General features: G+C 36.4%; 1 protein-coding gene and 1 pseudogene across 13 annotated transcripts in view; one reads left to right on the top strand and one right to left on the bottom strand.

Moving 5' to 3' along the window:
• Positions 1–23,185, top strand: part of RALGAPA1 (Ral GTPase activating protein catalytic subunit alpha 1) — a 275,782-nt gene that overhangs the window by 24,696 nt on the left and 227,901 nt on the right. For all 13 annotated transcript variants that reach the window (XM_073997236.1, XM_005561086.4, XM_065548726.1 and 10 more), the window contains 4 exons: positions 9,410–9,520; positions 10,118–10,167; positions 14,474–14,531; positions 23,013–23,056. In XM_073997236.1, coding sequence (XP_073853337.1) covers positions 9,410–9,520; positions 10,118–10,167; positions 14,474–14,531; positions 23,013–23,056 — 263 coding nt within the window. The remainder of the gene's footprint in view (positions 1–9,409; positions 9,521–10,117; positions 10,168–14,473; positions 14,532–23,012; positions 23,057–23,185) is intronic.
• On the bottom strand, positions 18,547–22,964 carry LOC102120808 (glutamyl-tRNA(Gln) amidotransferase subunit A, mitochondrial pseudogene; annotated as a pseudogene).

Here is a 23,185-nt window from a genome sequence, read left to right as displayed (position 1 = left end):
GTAGGGTCTGGCAGATCTCACAAATTAGGATGTCAAGGGGTTGAATATTAGATGAGCTAAAAGGAATAGATCGACAAAAAAGGAAAAGAAACAAAGTCATACCTTTTAGCAGTCACTCCCCATTTCTCTTTACTTCCTGCCCGCACCAGCCATTAGATACTTTCCATCTCTATGGTTGACTCTTCTGCATGTTTCATATAAATAAAATAAGAAATATATGGCCTTTTGTGTCTGGCTTCTTTCACTTAGCATAATGTTTTCAAAGTCCATCACATTGTAGCATATACTACTACTTCGTGCTTTGTACGGCTAGATAATATTCATTGTATGGATTATACCATATTTTGTCTGTCCATTCATCAATTGATGGACATTTGGGTTATTTCCACTGACCATTATGAATAATAATGTTCTGAACATTTTTGTGGGCATACATTTTCTTTCTTTTTCTTTTTTTGATAGAGATGAGACACTTTTGCCATGTTGCCCAGCCTGAGCTTATGTTTTCAATTCTTGGGTATATAATGTTCCAGGAATGGAATTGCTGGGTCATATGATAACTCTATATTTAACTTTTTAGGGACCTGTCACACTGTTTTCCAGAGTGGCATTATCATTTATATTCCTACCAGCAACGTACAAAGATTCAAATTTCCCCATATTGCCAACACTTGGTATTGTTTGTCTTTCTGATTATAGCTATCATAGTGGGTTGGAAGTAGTATCTCATTGTGGTTTTGCTTTGCATTTCCCCGATGGCTAATGATTTTTTCATGAGCTTACTGGCTATTCATATATCTTCTTAGGAGAAATATATATTCAAATCCTTTGATCATTAAAAACATTTTTTTACAATTGTATTATAAGAATTATTTCTATGTTCTGGATACTAATGTTTTAAAATCAGGTATATAATTGGCAAATATTTTCTTGCATTCTGTAGGTTATTTTCTCATTTTCTTAATAATGTCCTCTGAAGCAAAAAGGTTTTGAATTTTGATGAAGTCAAATTTATTTTTTCTTTTGTTGCTTGTGCATTTAGTGTCATGTCTAAGAAAGAACTGACTGATTCAAGGTCATGTTTTATTCTGAGTTTTATAATTTTAGTTTTTACATTTAGGTTTTTGTTTTTTGATCCATTTTGAGTTAATTTTTCAAGTATAGTCTTCATTCTTTTCGACCATCTGTTGAAAAGACTTTTGGAGGGTACCGAACAACTCAATGAGGAAAAAAAAATCAACCATTTGTTAAAAATACTTTTTTTTCCCCTCATTGAGTTGTTTGGTACCCTTGTCGATGATCAATTGATCATCAGTGTAAGGATTTATTGCTGAACTCTCATTGTTCTATTCATCTATATGTCTATCCTTATCCCAGTACCATACTCTGTTGATTAGTGTAGCTTTGTAGTAAGTTTTGAAATGAGAAAATGTCAGTTCTCCAGCATTGTTCATGGTAGCTCATGCCTGTAATCTCAGGACTTTGGAAGTAGAGGTGAGAGGGTCACTTGAGTCCAGGAGTTTGAGACCAGCCTGGGCAACATGTGGCAACGCCTGTCTCTACAAAAAATTTAAAAAATGAGCCAGGTATGATGTCATACACTTGTAGTCCCAGTGATTCAGGAGGCTGAGGTGGGAAGATTGCTTGAGTCCGGGAGGTTGAGGCTGCAGTGAGCTGTGACTGCGCCACTGGGTTCCAGCCTAGGTAACAGAGTGAGACTCCATTTAAAAAAAAAAAAAGACTATTTTGACTATTCTGGGTCACTTGCATTTTCTTTTGAATTTTAGGATTAACTTGTCAGTTTTTGCAAAAAACTATGTTAGGATTTTGGTAAAGAGTGCATTAAGGCTGGGTGCGGTAGCTCACACCTGTAATCCCAGCACTTTGGGAGGCCATGGTGGGCGGATCACCTGAGGTTAGGAGTTCAAGACCAGCCTGGCCAACCTCGTCTCTACTAAAAATACAGAAATTAGCTGGGTGTGGTGGCAAATGCATGTAATCGCAGCTACTCAGGAGGCTGAGGCAGGAGAATCTCTTGAACCTGGAAGGCGGAGGTTGCAGTGAGCTGAGATCCTGCCACTGCACTCCAGCCTGGGCAACAGAATGATACTCTGTCTCAAAAAAAGAAAAAATAGAAAAAAAAAAAAAGAGTACATTGAATCTTTAGGTATATTTGGGGGCTGTTGCTATCTTAACAGCATTCAGTCTTTTTTTTTTTTTTTTTTTGAGACGGAGTCTGGCTCTGTTGCCCAGGCTGGAGTGCAGTGGCCGGATCTCGGCTCACTGCAAGCTCCGCCTCCCGGGTTTACGCCATTCTCCTGCCTCAGCCTCCCGAGTAGCTGGGACTACAGGCACCCGCCACCTCGCCCGGCTAGTTTTTTGTATTTTTTAGTAGAGACGGGGTTTCACTGTGTTAGCCAGGATGGTCTCGATCTCCTGACCTCGTGATCCGCCCGTCTCGGCCTCCCAAAGTGCTGGGATTACAGGCTTGAGCCACCGCGCCCGGCCAGCATTCAGTCTTAAACACAGAGAATGTCTCCATTTGTTTTAGTCTTTTTTTTAGTAATGTTTTGTAAGTTTCCAGTATACAAGTCTTGTACTTCTTTTGTTAAATTTAAGTATTTTATTCTTTTTCATACTATTGTAAATGGAATTGTTTGCTTAATTTCACTTTTGTGTTGTTCATTGCCAGTGTATAGAAATACAGTTGATTTTTCTTATTGATCTTGTATTCTGCAACCTAGTTGAGCTTGTTTGTCAGTATGATAGGATTTTTTGGTGCATTCCTTAGGATTTTCGATATCCAAGATCATGTCATTTATGAGTAGAGATAGTAATGCTTTGGACTTTACAATGTGTATGGCTTCTATTTCTGTTTCACGTGTAACTGTCTTGGCTAGAATTTATAGTATAATATTAAAAGTAACAAAAAGACATCCTTGTCTTGTTCATGCTTTTAGGGGTAAAGCTTTCAATCTTTTATCACTAAGTGTGATGTTAGTTGTGACCTTTTCATAGATACCCTTTATCAGGTTAAGAAATACTGTTCTTTTCCTAGCTTTTTGAGTATCTTTAGGATGAAATTATGTTGGGTTTTGTCAGATGTTTTTTCTGTGTCTATTGAAACTATCATGTGAGTTTTGACCTTTATGTTAACATAAGGTGTTACAGTGATTGATTTTTGTATATTGAACCAACCTTGCCTTCTAGGATGAATGTCACTTAGTCATAGTGTGAATGTGTATGTGTGTGTGTGTATGCATATATATATATATATAGTGCTAGATTCAGTTTTCTAGTATTTTGTCGAGGATTTTTACATTCATATTCATAGAGGATATTGGTCTGTATTTTTCTTGTAATGTTTTTGTCTGATCTTGGTATGAGAGTATTGGCCTCATAGAATGAGCAGGAAGTATACTCTATTTTTTGGAAGAGTTGGTAGGATTCACCCATAAGCCATTTGAGTCCAAGCTTTTCTTTGAAGTAGTTTTTTTCCCCCTCACTAATTCAATCTTCTCATTCATTGAAGGTTGTTTTAGCATTTCTATGTCTTCTTGAATCAGTTTTGGTGGTTTGTGGCTTTCTAGTAATTTGTTCATTTCATATAGGCTGTCTGATTTGCTAGCATACTTATAGTTGCTTATAGTATTCTCTTGATTTTTATTTCTGTAGGGTTGGTAGTAATGTGTTATATTCCAGTCCAGATTAGTGATTTGAATCTTATGTCTTTCTCATTTTGGACAGTCTAGCTAACAGTTTGTCAAGTTTGTTGAGTTTTTCAAAGAACCAATTTTTGTTTCAATGATTTTTTTTGTTGTTTTTTGTTTTTTGGGTTTTTTTGGTCTCCATTTATGTCCTTTCTAATCTTTATTTCCTTCTTTGTGCTTTAGGATTAGTTTGCTCCTTATTTTTGTATGTATGTATGACCACACCTGGCTATTTTTAATTTCTTTGTAGAGATGGAGTCTCACTATGTTGCCCTGGCTGGTCTTGAATTGCCGGGCTCAATTGAGACTCCTGCCTCGGCCTCCCAAAGGGTTGGGATTATAGGCATGAACCAACGCGCCCAGCCAATGTTCTTACTTCCTAAGGTGGAACATTAGGTTGATTTTCAGATTTCTTTTTCATATAGCAATTTAAAGCTATAGATTTTTCTGTAAGCACTGCATTAGCTGGATGCCATAAGTTTTGGTATGTTGTATTTTCATTTACATTCATCTCAAAGATTTTCTAACTTCTCCTGTGATTTTTCTTTGACCAATTGGTTATTTAGTTGGGTATTGCTAAATTTCCACATATTTGTGAGTTTTCTTAATTTCCTTGTGTTATTGATTTCTAATTTCATTCCACTGTGGCCAGATAACATACTTTGTCTTCAGTCCTTTTACGTTACTGAAGTTTATTTTATAGCCTTACATATGATCTATTTTGGATAGTATCCATGTGCATTTGAAAAGACTGTGTATTCCTTTGTTGTTGGATGGGCATTCAATAGATGTCTGTTAGATCTGGTTGCATTATAGTATTGTTTAGGTCTTCTATTTTCACTTCTGTCTTTTCTATTCATTATTGAAAGTAGAGTGTTGACTCTTAAAACCATCATTGAATTGTCTGTATATTCCTTCAATTCTGTCAGTTTCTGCTTTGGGGTTGGGAGTTCTGTTGTTAAGTGCATGTATGTTCACAATTGTTATATCTTCTTAAAATATTAACCCTTTAACCATTATAAAATGTCCTTCTTCTCTAGTAATTTTTTTTTTTTTTTTTTTTTTTTTTTTTTTTTTTTTTTTGAGACAGAGTCTAGCTCTGTTACCCAGGCTGGAGTGCAGTGGTGGCATCTTGACTCACTGCAACCTCTGCCTCCCGGGTTCAAGCGATTCTTCTGATTCAGCCTCCCTGGTAGCTGGGACTACAGGCGCCCACCACCACGCCCAGCTAATTTTTGTATTTTTAGTAGAGATGGGGTTTTACCGTGTTGGCCAGGATGGTCTGGATCTCTTAACCTCGTGATCCGCCCACCTCGGGATCCGCCCACCTCGGCCTCCTACAGTGCTGGAATTATAGGCATGAGCCACTGCGCCCAGCCTAATTTTGATCATTTTCATTAGCATTAGAAAGTACATAATTTGGCCGGGCGCTGTGGCTCAAGCCTGTAATCCCAGCACTGTGGGAGGCCGAGGCGGGCGGATCACGAGGTCAGGAGATCCAGACCATCCTGGCTAACACGGTGAAACCCCGTCTCTACTGAAAATAGAAAACATTAGCTGTGCGAGGTGGCGGGCGCCTGTAGTCCCAGCTACTCTGGGGGCTGAGGAAGGAGAATGGCGTGAACCCAGGAGGCGGAGCTTGCAGTGAGCCGAGATTGTGCCACTGCACTCCAGCCTGGGCGACAGAGCGAGACTCCGTCTCAAGGAAAAAAAAAAAAGAAAGTACATAATTTCCAGACTTTGTTAGCATGCCTTATGGGAAGGAAATCAAGAGACAATATTTTGGCTCCTAATATGTTGCAAAATCTTGAGTTGATTCATGTTTGCTTTTGTTGTGTTTTTTTCTGGTTTGCTTTGTTATTGTTCCCATTTTCTTTTTTCTCCTAGAACATTGTGTTTTTGAAACATTAATTTTAGGAAATTTAGAGGTAATTATAGCAGCCTATTTCTTTCTTTATTATCATTATTATTATTATTTTTTTTAATGACAAGGTCTCCCCCTCTGTTGCCTAGACTGTAGTGCATTGGCTCAATCATAGCACACTGCAACTTAGCTTAAATTCCTAGGCTCAAGGAATTCCCCCACGTTAGTCTCCAGAGTTGCTGGGACTATAGGTACATGCCACCATACTTGGCTGATTTTTTAGTTTTGTAGAAATGGGGTCTCAATGTGTTGCCCAGGCTGGTCTCAAACTCCTGGCCTCAAACAACTCTCCCACTTCAGCCTCCTAAAGTACTGGGATTACAGATGTCAACCACCTTGCTCAGCCCAAGGCTGTTTTATTCTAATTTCATAATTCTTTAAACTATTCTGTGGGAAAACTAGAACATCTTTCCTCTTTATTTCAGTTGTATGTGTTTTTATTTTGATATTTGATAAAATATATTTAACTAGTGTTTGATGACTATTATTCTTATAGACAGATAACAGGTAAATATTTAGTATATATTTTTTACAAATGTGTTACATTGGAGGCTGAATAGACTTAGGGTTCCTGTTGTTTAAATCCTGACTCTGCTTATGAACTAAGTTTCTTAGACTCTCTGTACCTAAATTTTCTCATCTGTAAGATGGAGATAATAATGGTACTAATTTTGTAGTATTGCTATGTAGATTATAGGAATTAGTTTCTGTAAAGTGCTGAGAATAGTGCGCATTGTTTAGAAAACATTCACTTTGTGTTAAGCATTATTATTTTGTCTAGTTCTGTGAAAAGTCACATAGGTAGTAAGTGTTACAAACAGGAGTGAAATCTGGGTATTGAAATTCCAGTCAAGATGAGTCTGTGCTATTTTCCTGTCAGTAGGTTATGCAGTCTTTTCCAAGGTAAAAATTTCCATATTGTATGAACTGACTATAATAAAGTAAAAATAATTAATTTTGTTAATAATAAAACACATTTGAGTACGTATTGTTTGCTCGGCATTGTGCCAATTTTTAGAAATCCTGAGGTAGACACAGTTTCTATTCTAAAGATGCTAGACTAGTCCTGGAAGAAAGATGGTAAGACAGTTGAAAGATTGTTCTTTCCATAAAAGATAAATGTACAGAATCCAAGGGAATAGAGAGGAAAGGCATCTATCCCTTTCCTTGTGGAATGGCAGAACAAAAAAACAGTCTTGGAAAATCACATAGATAAAACATCACTAAAGAGTTACTATGCCAGGTGTTGTGACTCACACCTGTAATCCCCAACACTTTGAGACCAAGACAGGAGACCAGCCTGGGCAACATAACAAGACCCCATCTCTACAAAAGTTAGCTAGGTGTGGTGGGGAGGTACCTGGGTCCCAGGTACTTTTGGAGGCTGAGGTGGGAGGATTGCTTGAACTCAGGATGAGGCTGCAGTGAGTTGTAATCATGCCACTGCACTCTAGCCTGGGTGACAGAGTGAGACCCTGTCCCCTCCAAAAAATTATAATGAATATTCATAGGATATGATAATGAAAGAGTTTAAAGTACTCTCTGTATGTTGTTATTATTTCACATTATTTTGAAATCTTCTGTTGAGCCTTAGTGCATTCTAAGAAATTAATTGATGTTTACCTTTAACTTGAGTTTATTTACAATGAATATTTCTTTATTTCCTTTCAAAAATCTTTTATTTTTTCAGTTGCCTTTTAAAATTATATTTTGAGGCTGGACGCGGTGGCTCACACCTGTAATCGCAGCACTTTGGGAGACTGAGGTGGGCAGATCACTTGAAATCAGGCTGGCCAACATGGTGAAACCCCGTCTCTGCTGAAAATATACAAATTAGCCGGGTGTGGTAGTGGGCACCTGTAATCCCAGCTACTCGGGAGTCTGAGACAGGAGAATCGCTTGAACCCTGGAGATGGAGGTTGCAGTTAGCCAAGATTGTACCACTTCACTACAGCCTGGGCCGCAGAGCAAGACACCATCTTAAAAAAATAAAACAGAAACAAAAAATTCTATTTTGTATTGTAAGAGAAGTAATGTGCTTTTTATAAACAGTTTAGAATAGTAGGAAGTATATAAAGTAGAATTTCTCCACTCTTTTTCACTAATGTTCTCACTTACCCTGAAAATGAACTAAGCAACAATAAAACTAGTCATGCTCCCTAGAGGTAATGCTGCCTAGTTGTTTGGTATCTTCTGTGCATAAATACATATACATATACATAAGTACATGTAAGCATATCTCAAGTCTACTTGTTTATTTTTATTAAAATGTTCTAAGCTTTAGCCAAAATCAATTTTTTTTTCTGGATACTATCATAGCTCACGTTTTTCTTTCTTTTTTTCATTAATAAGTTTTTATTGGTAGCACTTAAAAATGATTTCTTTTTGTTAACAAAATATATTATTACAATTAATTTCCCCATGTCATTTTATTTCTTAAAATGTGATTGCAAGGAAATTTAAAATCACATATGTAGCTAATATTTGTGGCTTGCATTATATTTCTAGGAGACAGTACTGATTTAGACAGATTGCTGGTTCTGCATTTGCTAATCTCTTCCAAGAAGGACCCAGAAACTACAGTTCTCCGGTCTGGATCTCAGAGATTATGAGAGAACCAGGCCACTTTGACTTTTTTTTTTTTTTAAAGCTTCATAGTAAATTATTTTTTATTTTTTTAAATTATACTTTAAGTTCTAGCGTATGTATGTATAACACGCAGGTTTGTTACATATGTATACATGCATACCTCACGTTTTTCTTCTTACTCCATGTATTTTTTATGCCTTGAATGTCCTTCCCATTCAACTCCACCACTTTATGTCTAGTGTTCTTCCTGTCCTTAAAAGTCTTTTCAGATATTATGTACTTTGTCAGGCCTTTTTTCTTTCCCCACCTTTGTGTTTTATTGAGCTTTGAAAGTACTTTTGTGTTTCTAAACTGCCATATACTTTGACATCTCACTTTTAGTACTAACACTTTCTACTGTTCATACAATTATTCGTTTAATTTTGCATGCTCTGCTCTTACTGACAGTTTCTTTAGAGCAGTACTGTCTATGTTTAAGCTTTTTAATCCCTAAATACTTATTTACAAAGCCTATTGTTGGGTACCTAATTACTGAATAAATAGTTTCAGACATTATAAATTATTCTTTTTTTTTTTTTTCCCTGAGGTGGATTCTCACTCTGTCTCCCAGGCTAGAATGCAATGGTATGATCTTGGCTCACTGTAGCCTCTGCCTCCCGGGTTGAAGTGATTCTCATGCCTCAGCCTCCCAAGTAGCTGAGATTACAGGCGCACGCCAACACACCCAGCTGATTTTTGTATTTTTAGTAGAGATGAGGTTTCACCGTGTTGGCCAGGCTTGTCTCGAACTCCTGACCTCAGGTATCTGCCCGCCTCGGTCTCCCAAAGTGTTGGGATTACAGGCGTGAGCCACCATGCCTGACCTTCAGATATCATAAATTATTATTCTGATTTTAAACTGTCTTGGAGAGAACGTTAGGAAAGCTGTAGCTATGAATTGCAAATAGAACTTAACTTTTTTTTTTTGTATGATTAATTATTTTGGATAAGTTTTTCTGAGCCATTGTTTTCTTGATCAGTTTTTAAAATTAAAACTAAAATCTGCAAGGACTAAATACATACTGTAAATAATAGAATAGAATTTTAGGAGCAGTTCTTTGACTTTGAAGGAAACTTGTCGCTGAATATTTGCTAAACTTGATTTAACATACATGTAAATAATCAGTAAATTGTTTTTATTTTTCAGAGAATGCAGAATCTATTGATCTTAAACAGTTTTTCGACCAACATTTTTCACATATATACTATGTGTTCTTTGAAAATTTTGTGACTATTGAAGCTAGTCTTAAACAGAAAGGTAAGATACTAACATATATCTTGGCTTATGTTAATATTTCTAATAATTGTCATAAACATAACTTAAAGACTCTTGGACATATTGTTTCATTTATTTTTGTCAGACAGCTTTTTGCTTTCCCTCTCACACTATTGTCATAGGGCTAGTGACCTGTATTTGAAAGACAACTAATGTGTTAGCATTACTATCCTTTTTACTTTACAATGGCTTTGAAGATTTACTTTTTCACTGGTCAGGTTGATTTGTTCCCTCATTCTGCCTTCTTTGGTTCTGCCCTAGGAGCATGTGACACGTTTGAGCGGTCGTTTTCATATTTTCATTTTCAGAGCTTATTTGAAGTGCTTTGTAATATGTCATGATTTGTTTCTAGACATAAATATGTAGAACCTAAATTTAATTACAGTACTCAATAGAGTAAAGAGAGTGACTATGATATTGTCTTCACAATGAATGGAGTATGCTTTAAACATTTTACTAGATAATTGCTGGGGAAAAAAAAAAACCTTCATTCTTGAAATGTTTTAAGTTCATTAAGTGATTGTTAACAATGAGGGCAAAATGATATGTTTTAAATGTTTTCTTATAAAAATGTTTTAGGTCACAAGTCTCAAAGAGAGGAATTGGATGCTATACTTTTTATTTTTGAGGTAAGTGCTTCTGAATCTAACTTTTCCCTTTTTCAGAAATAATTTTTGGAACATACAAAGGGATATATTTAAATTATAAAACATGTAATGAAACACTGTGAATTCGCCAGACTTTCTAAGAACTAAATCTAAGTTTTTAAAATATGCCTGACTGAATCCTATACTTTTTGAGGTACAATGTATTACTTTTTGGTGCAGATATAATTATGTTTTTATACATTTGACACCACAAAATTGGTATGATATTCAATGTGTTTGCAAACAATGAAACTTTTAATTTGTCAGAGGTTTAGTGAAATGGAAAACTTGTTTTTGTTTTAACTCCAAAACATTCTTACCTAAGAAGGTATATTACTGTAGCTTTTGTGTACCTAAGGGACTTATTATTTTGGTTCACTGCTTTTCATTGCAAACTTGTTTAAAATAGTCTTAAATATTTTAAAAATTGTCATTTTACATTAGATTGGAGATGGGGCAAGTCTATAAATAAAAGTCAGGAAACATAGCTCATAGGTAAATGAACAAAATTTTGATGCTCTGCTAATTTTTTAAAAAAATATTTATCACACTCTTAAAAATTAAGACCCTTTCACCCCCCTTTTAAAATAACTCCTTGCTCTTTATTCTCTTTCAAAGTAAACAGATAAACAGTCATAGAAGTATTCTGATCTTCACTGAGAATTTCGAGACCTGTAGAAAGCCAGGAGTAGTGACTCGAGATGCTTAGAAAATAATTCGGAAATTAGTTTATGAAGATGGAGCTATTCTGTCTGGTGCTAATTAAAGATAATTCACTCTTGGCTGTGTGTGGTGGTTCAGAGTAATCCCTGCACTTTGGGAGGCTGAGGCAGGAGGATCATTTGAGCTCAGGAGTTAGAGACCAGCCTGGGCAGCACAGCAAGACAGTCTCTACTAAAAATCAAAAAAGTTAGCCAGGCATGTTGGTGGCAGGTGCTTGTAGTGGTAGTGACTCAGGAGGCTGAGGTGGGAGGATCCCTTGAACCCAGGAGGTTGAAACTGTAGTGAGCCGTGATTGTGCCACTGCACTCTTGGGCAAGAGAGTGAGACCCTGTCTCAAAAATAATAAGAATTCACTCTTTAGTATTTTGATATAATTTAGAAGAATTTGAATAACATCATCTACATGTCTCTTAGCCGTTGATTTAGTTAGAGGGGGAAAAAAAAAGAATTTTTTCAAGAGTTCCCAACAGCAGTAACACTGATGTTAGTATCTGTTCTGCAGTTAATTTTCATTAGTCTTGACCCCTGAGGAATTTGATTGTATTACTTCCTGAAGTGTTTGCATCAACTGTTCACAAGGGGAATATTGAAACATACATGCTTTGAGAAAGAGTAAAAATATCCAGAGAAAGCGAGCTAATGATTCCTGGAAAGTATTCCTTCAAATGTTCATGCTTGCCTTAAATTCAGGAAACTGAGATGATTGCTTAGTTAATATAAGTCCTTTTGGAGTATTTCTTATATGTAAAAATAACTTATTTTTCTATATGTAATATATACTGATTATTTTTTATTCTTTACATAGAAATGTTTGTCTTTAATGGATCACTAAATTTTGCTAGAAAAAAGATCTGAGATACCAGGTTTTCATCTTTTGAAAAAATCATTTAATTTTTGTGCTGACATTCTTCTATTTATAGTAAGGGACCTCTACCTTTAGAAACTAAGGATGAAAAATCATAAATAAAGTGATTTCCTTTTTCTGGAACAAAAAGCATGATTATGTAATGTTAATAATATTATGGTAGAGGATTTATATTCTGTGCAGTTTAGGGCACATGTAATCTCTTTAACTTTTTATTTACCATATAAAAAGATATAAGGGGCTAAATCTAAAGTATAATTATTAGTCATAATTTAGAAATGCTTTTGAATAGTTTACAAATTTGTCTTTTCAACTTTTCTATAATTTTATATCTTTCTATACAAAAATAAATATAATTACGCAGTTGTTGTCCAGCTGTGGGAGACATAGGGAGGACAAAGGTAAAAGAGTTTATGTGTCTCGTGTGGGACCAGCATTTATCTGTGTAGAACTTTAAAATTTCTGTATCATCCTTTCATGTGGAGTTTACTAAAGAAAATGATATCAAAGAGAAGACAAGGAAGTATAAAATATGCATGTCATCCTTTGATCAGTATATTATCAAGGTAGAGATTTTGGAAATAGGTGAATTGAATTTGGAACCTCTGTTCTTTCACTTTCTAACTTTGTAACCTAAGTGCACTACTTAACCCATTTCTTCATTTGTTGAATGAGATAAACAAACCCTCCTTTTGAATGATTGCAAGGATTAATGCAAGGTATATTAATTAGTATATCATTATATAATAAAGTGCCTAGTGTTTGACCCTTATGAGCATTCATTTAATGGTGTTCTAAATAATAGTAAGAACAGCAATAACAACAAACACACAAAAATGTCACTCAGCAAGTGGATGAGTATTGAGAGCACTGTTTATTAGTAAGGTAGCTCTTGATCGAGAATAATCCACACAGGTATAATATTAAGGGAAATAAAAGGCAGAGTTTTGAACATATTTGTGTAAAGATTTTATTACTAATTAATGGAAACCTATATATGTTAGCTTAACTATAGGGCTCCTAAAATTGTAAATCCTGCTCTCTGTCCGGGTGCAGTGGCTCACACTTGTAATCCCAGCTTTTGGAGGCCAAGGCAGGAGGATTGCTTGAGGCCAGAAGCTTGGGCACAGCCTGGACAACATAGTGATACTCCATCTCCACAAAAATAATTAAAAAAAAAAATTGAGCTGGGCATGGTGGCACACACCTGTAGTCCTATTTGGGAGGCTGAGATGAGTGAATCGCTTGAACCCATGAATTTGAGGCTACGGTGAATTATGATCACACCACTGCGCTGCAGCCAGGGTGACAGGGTGAAACCCCCACCTCTTAAAAAAAAATTTGCTCTCCGCCGGGCACGGTGGCTCAAGCCTGTAATCCCAGCACTTTGGGAGGCCGAGACGGGCGGATCACGAGGTTAGGAGATCAAGACCATCCTGGCTAACACGGTGAAACCCCATCTCTACTAAAAAAATACCAAAAACCAGCCGGGCGAGGTGGCGGGCGCCTGTAGTCCCAGCTACTCAGGAGGCTGAGGCAGGAGAATGGCGTGAACCTGGGAGGCGGAGCTTGCAGTGAGCTGAGATCCGGCCACTGCACTCCAGCCTGGGCGACAGAGCGAGACTCCGTCTCAAAAAAAAAAAAAAAAAAAAAATTTGCTCTCATACCTATATCCATCATAGCATCTAAGTACCTTTAGTTTCACATGATTAACTCAGTATAAATATTTGATGGGGTTCTTATGAAATCAAAATATTTGCTCTAGGATTATCAAAACAGGAGAAAGAACCATTAGAAGAAAGAGAAAATGTCACAAATATTAACATCTGGAAGAATTGAAACTCATCATGATATCCACAATATAGAAATTCTAAGAATTGCTAGACATAGGGACACGTGCCTGTATTCCCACCTTGTTGGGAGGCTGAGGCAGGAGGATCGCTTGAGTCTGGGAGTTCAAGGCTATGGTGCACTACGGTCATGCTTCTGAATAGCCAGTGCACTCCAGCCTGTGCAACATAGCAAGACTCTGTCTCTAAAGGGGGAAAAAAAGAAAATCTAGAAATAGTAAATAAGTATTTTAAATATATTAGAATTAGCATTTAATCATTAGGAAAACATATACCTTCTATATTATTGTAAAAGATGTATTTTGTTAATTTCTTATTCCAAGTACTGGTTAGTATTGCTTATTGTTTTTTGAGGTTTTCAAATAGTGATCAACATGCCAGTGCTAAAATAATGTCAATACTATCAGATTAGCTTAGGTACTATTTTGTCGTTTTTTGTTTGTTTTATTTTGTTTAGAGACGGAGTTTTGCTCTTATTGCCCAGGCTGGAGTGCAATGGCATGATCTCAGCTCACTGTAACCTCTGCCTCTCGGGTTCGAGCGATTCTCCTGCCTCAGCCTCCTGAGTAGCTGGGATTACAAGTGCCTGCTGCCAAACCTGGCTAATTTTTGTATTTTTAGTAGAAACGGGGTTTCGCCATATTGGCCAGGCTGGTCTCGAACTCCTGACCTCAGGTGATCCACCCACCTCGGCCTCCCAAAGCACGGGGATTACAGGTGTGAGCCATCGTACCCGGCCTATTTTGTATTTGTTATACTTAGTGAGCCCTTTAATTTTTCACATTTTGCAGGATGTGAACTCATTACTTGGTTTCATTCTTTTCTTTTTTCTCTTTATATTGATTTTTAGAAAATTTTACAACTTCTTCCAGAAAGAATTCATCAGCGATGGCAGTTTCATAGTATTGGTAAGTAATTCAAGTATGTATTTCATATTTGAAACAAAGAATAATATATGAAAAATGCTCTTTAATGGGTTGTTAGTTGAAATGAATTAATAGGTGATGCTTTAGTAAAAAGAAAATAAAGAATACAAGAACAGATTGACTAGGAATATAAGAAAAATTATAGATGAAGGGTTTGTAGTCAAAATGCCATAGGAAGTTTTTGGATCCACTGCTTCCTTTATTCTGATACATTAACAATGATGATAAAACTATAAAACAAAAAAGCAAGATTAGCATCTCTGTGAATCAGAAATGGAAGAAAAATGCAAAGTGCCAAACAGAATGGACATTTGTGTTGTTTCTAGTTTCTTTACTTATTGTTTGCTAGTTATATTTGTTTTATTGTATATTCCTTTGGATTTACTACTATGATAGGGTTATATCTTCTGTGAATGAGTACAGTTACTTTTTTTTTTTTCTAATTGGATGCCTTTAATTTCTTCTTTCTTTCTTTTTTGTTTATTGTGCCTCCAGTACAATATTGAATTAAAGTGGCAAGAAAGAGCAGACATTCTTGCATTATTCCTGATTTCAGGGAGAAAGATAATGGTCAGTCTTTCACCATTATATATGATTTTAGCTGTAGTTTTTTTGTAGATGTCTTTTATCCAGTTGAAGAAGTTCTGTTCCTAGTTTGAGAGTTTTTAATCATAAGTATACATTGTAATTTGCCAAATACTTTTTCTGCGTCTATTGATGCGATCATTATCAGTGTCATTGGTGCTTTTGTCATTTATTCTATTAATATTATATATTTTACTAATTGATTTTCAAGTGTCAAACCAACTTTCCATCCCTGAGGTAAATCCTATTTACCATTTATAGTCCTTTTTATTTGTTGCTTACTTCAGTTTGCCTCTCTGTTTATGATGAATATTGTACTGTATTTTATTTTGTCAGTCTTTATTTGGCTTTACTATTAAGATAGCTATAGAAGTTTAGAAGTGGTCCCTCTTCTGTTTTCTGAAAGAGTTTGTGAATGAGTGGTAGGTAGCATTTTCTTCTTTAAATAGTTGATAAAATTCAAAAGTGAGGCCATTTGTACTTGGACTTTTCTTTGTGATATTTGTAATTATTACTTCAATTTCTTTACTTGTTATAGGTTTATTCAGATTTTATATATTTCTTTGAGTCAGTTTGATAATTTGTTTCTTTCTAGGAACCAATTTGTTAGTAGAAAGTTGTTTAAGTTACTCCTTATAGTAATCCTTTTAATTCTCATGGGGTCAATAGTGATGTCCCCTTTCATTCTTTTTTTTTTTAACATTACAGAAACTATTTATTTATTTATTTATTCATTCATTCATTCTTTAGTGGTTTAACTTTATTTTTAGATTCAGGGGATACATATGCGGATTTGTTACTTGTGTTTATCTCATGATGCTGAGGTTTAGGTTATGATTGATCCTGTCACCCAGGTGGTGAACATAGTACCTAATAGTTTGTTTTTCAACCCTTGTCCCTCTAGTACTTCCCAATATCTATTGTTGCCATTTTTATGTCCTTGAGTACCCAGTGTTTAGCTCCCACTTACAAGTGAGAATATGTGATACTTGGTTTTCTGTTCCCATGTCAATTTGCTTTAGGATAATGGCCTCCAGCTGTATCTATGTTGCTAAATGTTGCTACAGAGGACATGATTTCATTCTTTTTAATGGCTATATCCGCTTCCTGCTTGATTTTGGTCATTTCTATCTTCTCTCCTATTTTATTGGCCAGTCTAGCTATTTGTCATATTTGTTGATCTTTTCAAAGAACAAACTTTTGATATCATTGATTTTCTTTATACTTTTTCTGCTTTCTATTTTCTTGTTTTCCATTCTGGTCTTTGATATTTTATGTATGTGTGTGTGTGTGTGTGTGTGTGTGTGTGTGTGTGTGTGTGTGTATATATATATTTTTTTTTTTTTTTTTTGAGACGGAGTTTCGCTCTTGTTTCCCAGGCTGGAGTACAATGGCACGATCTCGGCTCACCACAACCTCTGCCTCCCAAGTTCAAGTGATCCTCCTGCTTCAACCTCCCAAGTAGCTGGGATTATAGGCATGTACCCCCACACCCGGCTAATTTTGTATTTTTAGTAGAGACAGCATTTCTGCATGTTGGTCAGGCTGGTCATGAACTCCTGACCTCAGGTGATCCGCCCACCTCTGCCTCCCAAAGTGCTGAGATTAAAGACGTGAGCAACTGCACCCAACCTACTTATTTTTTGTAGTACTGTATTTATCATTATTATTATTATTTTTTAAGAGACAGGATCTTATTCTGTCACCCAGGCTGAAGTGCAGTGCCATGATTGATCATGGTTCACCGAAGCCTTGAAATGGGCTTAAGCCATCCCCCCACTTAGCCTTTTAAGTAGCTGGGACCACAGGTGCACACCACCAGGCCCGGCTCACTTTTTAAAATTATTTTTTTAGAGACAGGGTCTTGCTTTGTTGCCCAGGCTGGTCTCAAACCTTCAGCTTCAAGCAATCCTCCTACCCCAACCTCCCAAAGTGCTAGGATTACAGGTGTAAGCCATCATACTTGACCTCTTATTTTTTATAAAACATTCTGTGGCAGGCCTGATGCCCAATGCCTGTCATCTCAGCCCTTGGCAGAGGCTGAAACAGAATGATCACTTGAGGCCAGGAGTTTGAGACCAGCTTGAGCAACATAGTGAGACTCTGTCTTTAAAGACAAAAAAAAAATTTTTTTAAGTTAGCCTCACTTGTTGGCATGTGCCTGTAATCCCTGCTACTGAGGAGGCTGAGGCAGGAGGATCACTTAAGTCCAGAAATTCAAGGCTGCAGTAAGCTATGATCACACTGCTATACTCCAATTTGGGTGACAGAACGAGACACAATCTCTAAAACATGAAAATAAGGACAGATGCAGTGACTCATGCCTGTAATCCCAGCACTTTGAGAGCCTGAGGCAGGTGAATCGCTTGAGCATAGCAGTTTGAGACCAGCCTGGGCAACATGGTGAAACCCCATCTCAGAAAAAAATACAAAAATTTTCCAGACATGGTGACTCCTTCCTATAGTCCCACCTCCTTGGGAGGCTGATTTGGGAAGATCATCTGAACTTGATGAGGTCAAGGCTGCAGTGAGCCAAGATCATGCCACTGCACTTTAGCCTGAGTAAAAAAATGATACCCTATCTCAACAACAACAGCAACAAAAAACAAACAAACAAAAAATAATTTAAAAAGAGAGAAATTCTGCTTGCTTTGGGTTTAATTTACTATTCTGTAGTGATGCTATCTTGGCTCACTGCAACCTCTGCCTCCTGGATTCGGGCGATTCTCCTGCCTCAGCCTCCTGAGTAACTGGGACTACAGGCACATGCCACCACATCCAGCTAATTTTTGTATTTTTACAAAAATTAGGATTTCACCATGTTGGCCAGGATGGTCTCGGTCTCCTGACCTCATGATCCACCCGCGTCAGCCTCCCAAAGTGCTGGGATTACAGGTGTGAGTCACCGTGCCTGGCCCTGTTTCTAGTTTTTTAAGATGTAACCATAGAATATTAATCTGATAGATTTCTTCTTTTCTGATATAGATATTTAAAACTATAAATTTCCCTCTAAGCTTTGCCTTAAATCCGTCCCATAAGTTTTAGTATGTTGTGTTTTCATTTTCGTTCAATTGAAAATATTTTTTCATGTCTTTTTTATTTCTTCTTCAACCCATAACTTATTTAAGAGTGTTACTATTTTTAAGCTCTTCAAATATTTGATGTTTCCACAATTATTTTCCTTTTTGATTTATAACTTAATTCCTTTGTCATCAGAAAAAAATATTTTTGCATGATTTTAATCTTAAAGTTATTGAGATGTTTTGTGGCCCAGAGTATAGGCTCTCTTGAAGAATGTTCCAGTGTGCTTGGAATTAATGTTTATTCTAGAGTCATTTAAAATATTAAATTTAGTTTTCAATATGGTATTCAATAAAAATTAGTAAATAAATGTATGGCAATTATGTGATCATTGAAGAACAAGAAAGGACTTGAATGAATAAATGGAATTTTGTGCAATATTCATGGGAGATAAACTTGATAGTGTAAAGGCAACAATTTTTTAAAAATTTGCATGATATATTTATCCCTATTGTATTAGAGAGACAGAGGCTAAGTTTTCATTTTCAAGGATTGATGAACAATCATCCATAAGTTCTTGAAGTTGAGTAATAGGAAACTTGTTTTTCAAACCATTTGGCTACTGTAAGAAGTTGCTGGTCACAAAATGCACGTCCAGTAAACTGCAGTCCTATTGGCAACCCTTGGTTTGAGAGTACAACAGGGATACTCACTGCTGGCAGTCCTGCCATGTTTACAGGTTGTGTAAAAATATCATCCTGGGCACTTCCTGTTCTGTGGTCTTCTTTGATGAACTCCAAGTATGGTACTGCCACACTCAAGGTGGTGTGGGAGTTAGCATACTCCAGAGTTAAAAGCATTCACAAAATCATTAGCAATGAGACATCTCACTTTCTGTGCTTTGATGAAATAATTTTCATATTTTTATGTTAACAAGAAAACATTTCCTGAGAGAATTCTTCCTCTTACAAAATCATTGAACCCTTCTCATCTGGTTGCAACATCCATGGCTTCAGTAGACACATCAATGTCACATCTGTGACCATATTGTAGCCCATCAAATCTTGCTATACTCGATGCTGCTTCTGATATGCACAATAGATGGTAGCAGACAATTGAATAAGTGATGTGAGAAAAGGATACTTCAGTTACTTTGATCCCCTCAGACTCAAAGAGGTCAGCAGCTTTGGACCAAAGAGACTGTTCTTCACTTGATAATTCCAGTACAAGATATTCCTTTGGAATTCCTATACATAGTTTGCTCACATTTGTCAAACTGGGAAGCATGAATGGTTTAACAGGATCCTGTACTGTGGTAGAATCCTTAGGGTCGTGTCCAGCCAGTACACCCAAGACAATTGCTGCATCATCCACATATCTGGTTAAGAGTCCTTGCACATCCATCAAATTCTCCGGGGAAATGAGACCATGATGGAAAACTAAGCCACAGCTTGGTTTGAAACCAACAAGCCCACAGTAGGCAGCAGGATTTCTGATCAGTCCTCCTGTATATGATCCTAAAGCCGCATAGCATGTGAATGCCGATACGGCAACTGCACTCCCACCTGAGCTTCTTCCAGTTATCAGCCAGTCTGAATCTTCATTCTCAAAGTGGAGATTCTACTTCCTCTTTTCTCTATATTGTTTTGAATAACTCCAGGGTTTTTTTTAACTGGTCCAAATACGCCATCTGTGTTTCCAGTTCTCATAGCAAACTCATCTAAATTTGTCGTTCCATTAGTAGAGTTCCCTAATCCAACAACTTCGGAACTACTATAGCGTTACCTTTCAGCATATTTGATGCACATGTAAGACAATTTTTGGCTGGGTGCAGTGGCTCACGCCTGTAATCCCAGCACTTTGAGAGGCCAAGGTGGGTGGATCACCTGAGCCAAGGAGTTTGAGACCAGCCTGGGTAACATGGCAGTACCCCAACTCTACAAAAAAAAATAGAAAAATTAGCTGGGTGTGGTAGTGTGTGTCTGTGTTCCCAGCTACTGGGGAGGTGAGAGGATAGCTTGAGACAAAGAGGCCGAGGCTGCAGTAAGCCATGATTGTGCCACTGCAGTCCAGCCTGGGTGACAGAGCAAAAACCTGTCTCCAACAAATGAATTTGTTAAGTATATATATAAATATTAATGTCACACATTAATATTTATCAGATATTAAATATATATACCGTGTATATCAAATATATATCATGTATATCAAATATATATACACACACACATATAACAATTATTAACATTCCTATAGGGATTTTTAAATGTAGCCTAACAAATTTATCTTAAAGTTTATATGTAAAATAAAAGCCAAAGCAATTTGGAAGAATAACAAGTCGGACCAAGAGGGTGGTGTTGTTGGCTATTTTCATGCCTGATAACAAGATAAATTATAAAATTATACTAACAAAGGCACTGTTACTGATGTAGGGATGGATAAGTGGGTGAATGAAAAGGAACATGGAGATGAGCCAAAGACCTAAGCTTATGTATGGAAGCTTGAAATATGATTGAGATGGCATTTTAGTTCATTTGAACACCATAAACCCCAAAATAGTACTATACTTGGTTTTCCATTTGCGAAAAAACAAATTCTCTTCCACCCACAAGGAAATACATTTCTGATAGATTCAGGACCTACATGTGAAAAGCAACACATAAAAACTTTTTGAAGCGAATATTTGGTTTATAATTTTAATGTAAGGAAGGATTTCTTTAGACATAGAAAGAACACGTAAGAAAGAAAAACATTGGCAAATTGATTATATTAAAATTTAAGGCCAGGCAGGGTGTCTTATGCCTGTAATCTAAGCACTTTGGGAGGCCAAGGATCACTTGAGCTCAGGAATTTGAGACCAGCCTGGGCAACATGACAAATTTGAGACCAGCCTGGGCAACATGACAAAACCCATCTCTACAAAAAATAGAAAAATTATCATCCAAGCATGGTGGCATGTGCCTTTAGTCCCAGCTATCTGGGGGCTGAGGCAAGAGGATTACTTGAGCTCAGGAGGTCAAGGCTGCAATGAGCCATGATCATGCCACTGCACTCTAGCCTGGGTGACAGAGTGAGAACCTGTCTCAAAAAAGAAAAAAAAAAAATTAAAACTTATCTGCATCAGAAGATACCGCCTCCCCACCCAACAAAAACTTGAATTGTTTGGGATAATATATTTTCAATTCATAGAAATAGACACAGAATTAGTAATACAGAAGGAACTCCATATATATATATATATATAAATATAAAGAAAGCCAGGTGTAGTGGCCCACACCTGTAATCCCAGTACTTTGGGAGGCCAAGGTGGGAGGATCACTTGAGGCCAGGAGTTCCAGATCAGCCTCGGCAACATAATGAGGCCCTCTACAAAAAGTACATAAATTAGCCAGACCTGGTGGTGCACATCTGTAGTCCCAGCTACTCAGGAGGCTGAGGTGGGAGGATCACTTGAACCCAGGAATTTGAGGCTGCAGTGATCTATGATTGCACTGCTATTCTCCAGCCTGAACTCCAGAATGAACAACAGAACAAGACCCCATCTCTTTAGGGGGGAAAAAAAGGACAACTAAATTGAAAATTGTACAAAGGATAAAACAGGGAAACCTTGAATGGCCAAATTAAAAGATGTTCAGTGTCGCTAGGAAATATCAAATGAAAGCAATATTAAGATAGTTAACATACATCAGATTATCAAATATTAGAGCATCTGTCAATGTTTTGTGCTGCCAACAATATGGTACTAGAGCCCTCCCGTATACTGCTGGTAGTACTATTAATTGTCACAACTCCTTTGGAGAGAATTACCTAATATTTGGTAAAGCTGAAAGTAATTTTATTCCTATTTATATACCTCAGGGAAACTCAGGTGTGTACAGGGAATCATGAACAAGAACTATTTATTATGGTACTCTTAGAATAGCAAAAATCTGAAAACAAACCAAATGTCTTAATATAAAGATGATAAATAAAGATGTTCATACAGTGGAATAGTTTGCACTTCTTAAAATGTATTAACTAGAGCTACATTGATAAGTATAGATAAATTTCTTAAGCTAATGTTGTATGTGAAAAGTAACTTATAAATGACTTTTAAAAAATAAATGACTTGTATGAAACAGTTTATATTATTTTTTATGGATTTATAAATGTGTAGTAATAATATAAAAATATTTTTGGAAATGATTAATACCAAAGCCTGGATAATGGTTTCCTCTGGGGAAGAAAGGAACAATATGATTTGGGCCTCAGTGATACCTATACGGTAAAGTAAAACATTGGAGATAATGCAGGTAAGTGAAACAAACATGGAACTACGTGTAGATTTATTCATACTGAATGGTGGTCCTCTGCAGGTTTGTTCATGTTATTTTCAGTATTTTATTGTAGGTTTGAAATACTTCATGATTGAAAAGAAAAAAAAAAATTAATGACTTTGTGCAACTTAGAAAATTAGTATAATGGAAATATTTGTTAGGAAATATTACAGTTAAGGATGTTCATATGGTTAACTAAATGAAAATTTTCTATAGTGGATTTCATTTGGATAGTGATAAAGTGTTTTATTCTTAGTCTAAATAAGAGATTTATAATAGATTGTTGTGTTAAATGCAATTTGGGGCCTAGGTTTTGTTAATTTAAAAAATCATGTTTAATTGCTATAAAGCATGTGTTGAAAAGGTGATTCTTTTTATATGCCCTTCCGATCCCAAGTATGGCCAGAAGGATATAAAGGTCACCAAGAATAATTTGGAGGTTGCCAAGGACTTACTTAAAAGTGTTTTCAAGTCCGACCGAGAACTCTGACATTTACAAATAGATAAGATGTGAATATTTAAAATCATGTTTTCTTTTCAGGTTTGATTTTAAAGAAACTACTTCACACAGGAAACTCCTTAAAGGTACAACTGTGTTTATTTTCTATGACTTTAAAAATACTGAGTAGAACATACGTGCCACCTGTTAACACTTTTCATACCTAAACTTTTTCCTAAAGATCTCTGAATTGTCTTCAGTTTATTTAACTGAAG

Source organism: Macaca fascicularis, chromosome 7 (genome assembly GCF_037993035.2).
Source record: "Macaca fascicularis isolate 582-1 chromosome 7, T2T-MFA8v1.1".
NCBI lineage: Eukaryota > Metazoa > Chordata > Mammalia > Primates > Cercopithecidae > Macaca > Macaca fascicularis.
The sequence above is the reverse complement of the archived record's forward strand: the minus strand, read 5'-3'. Positions and strand labels throughout refer to the sequence as shown.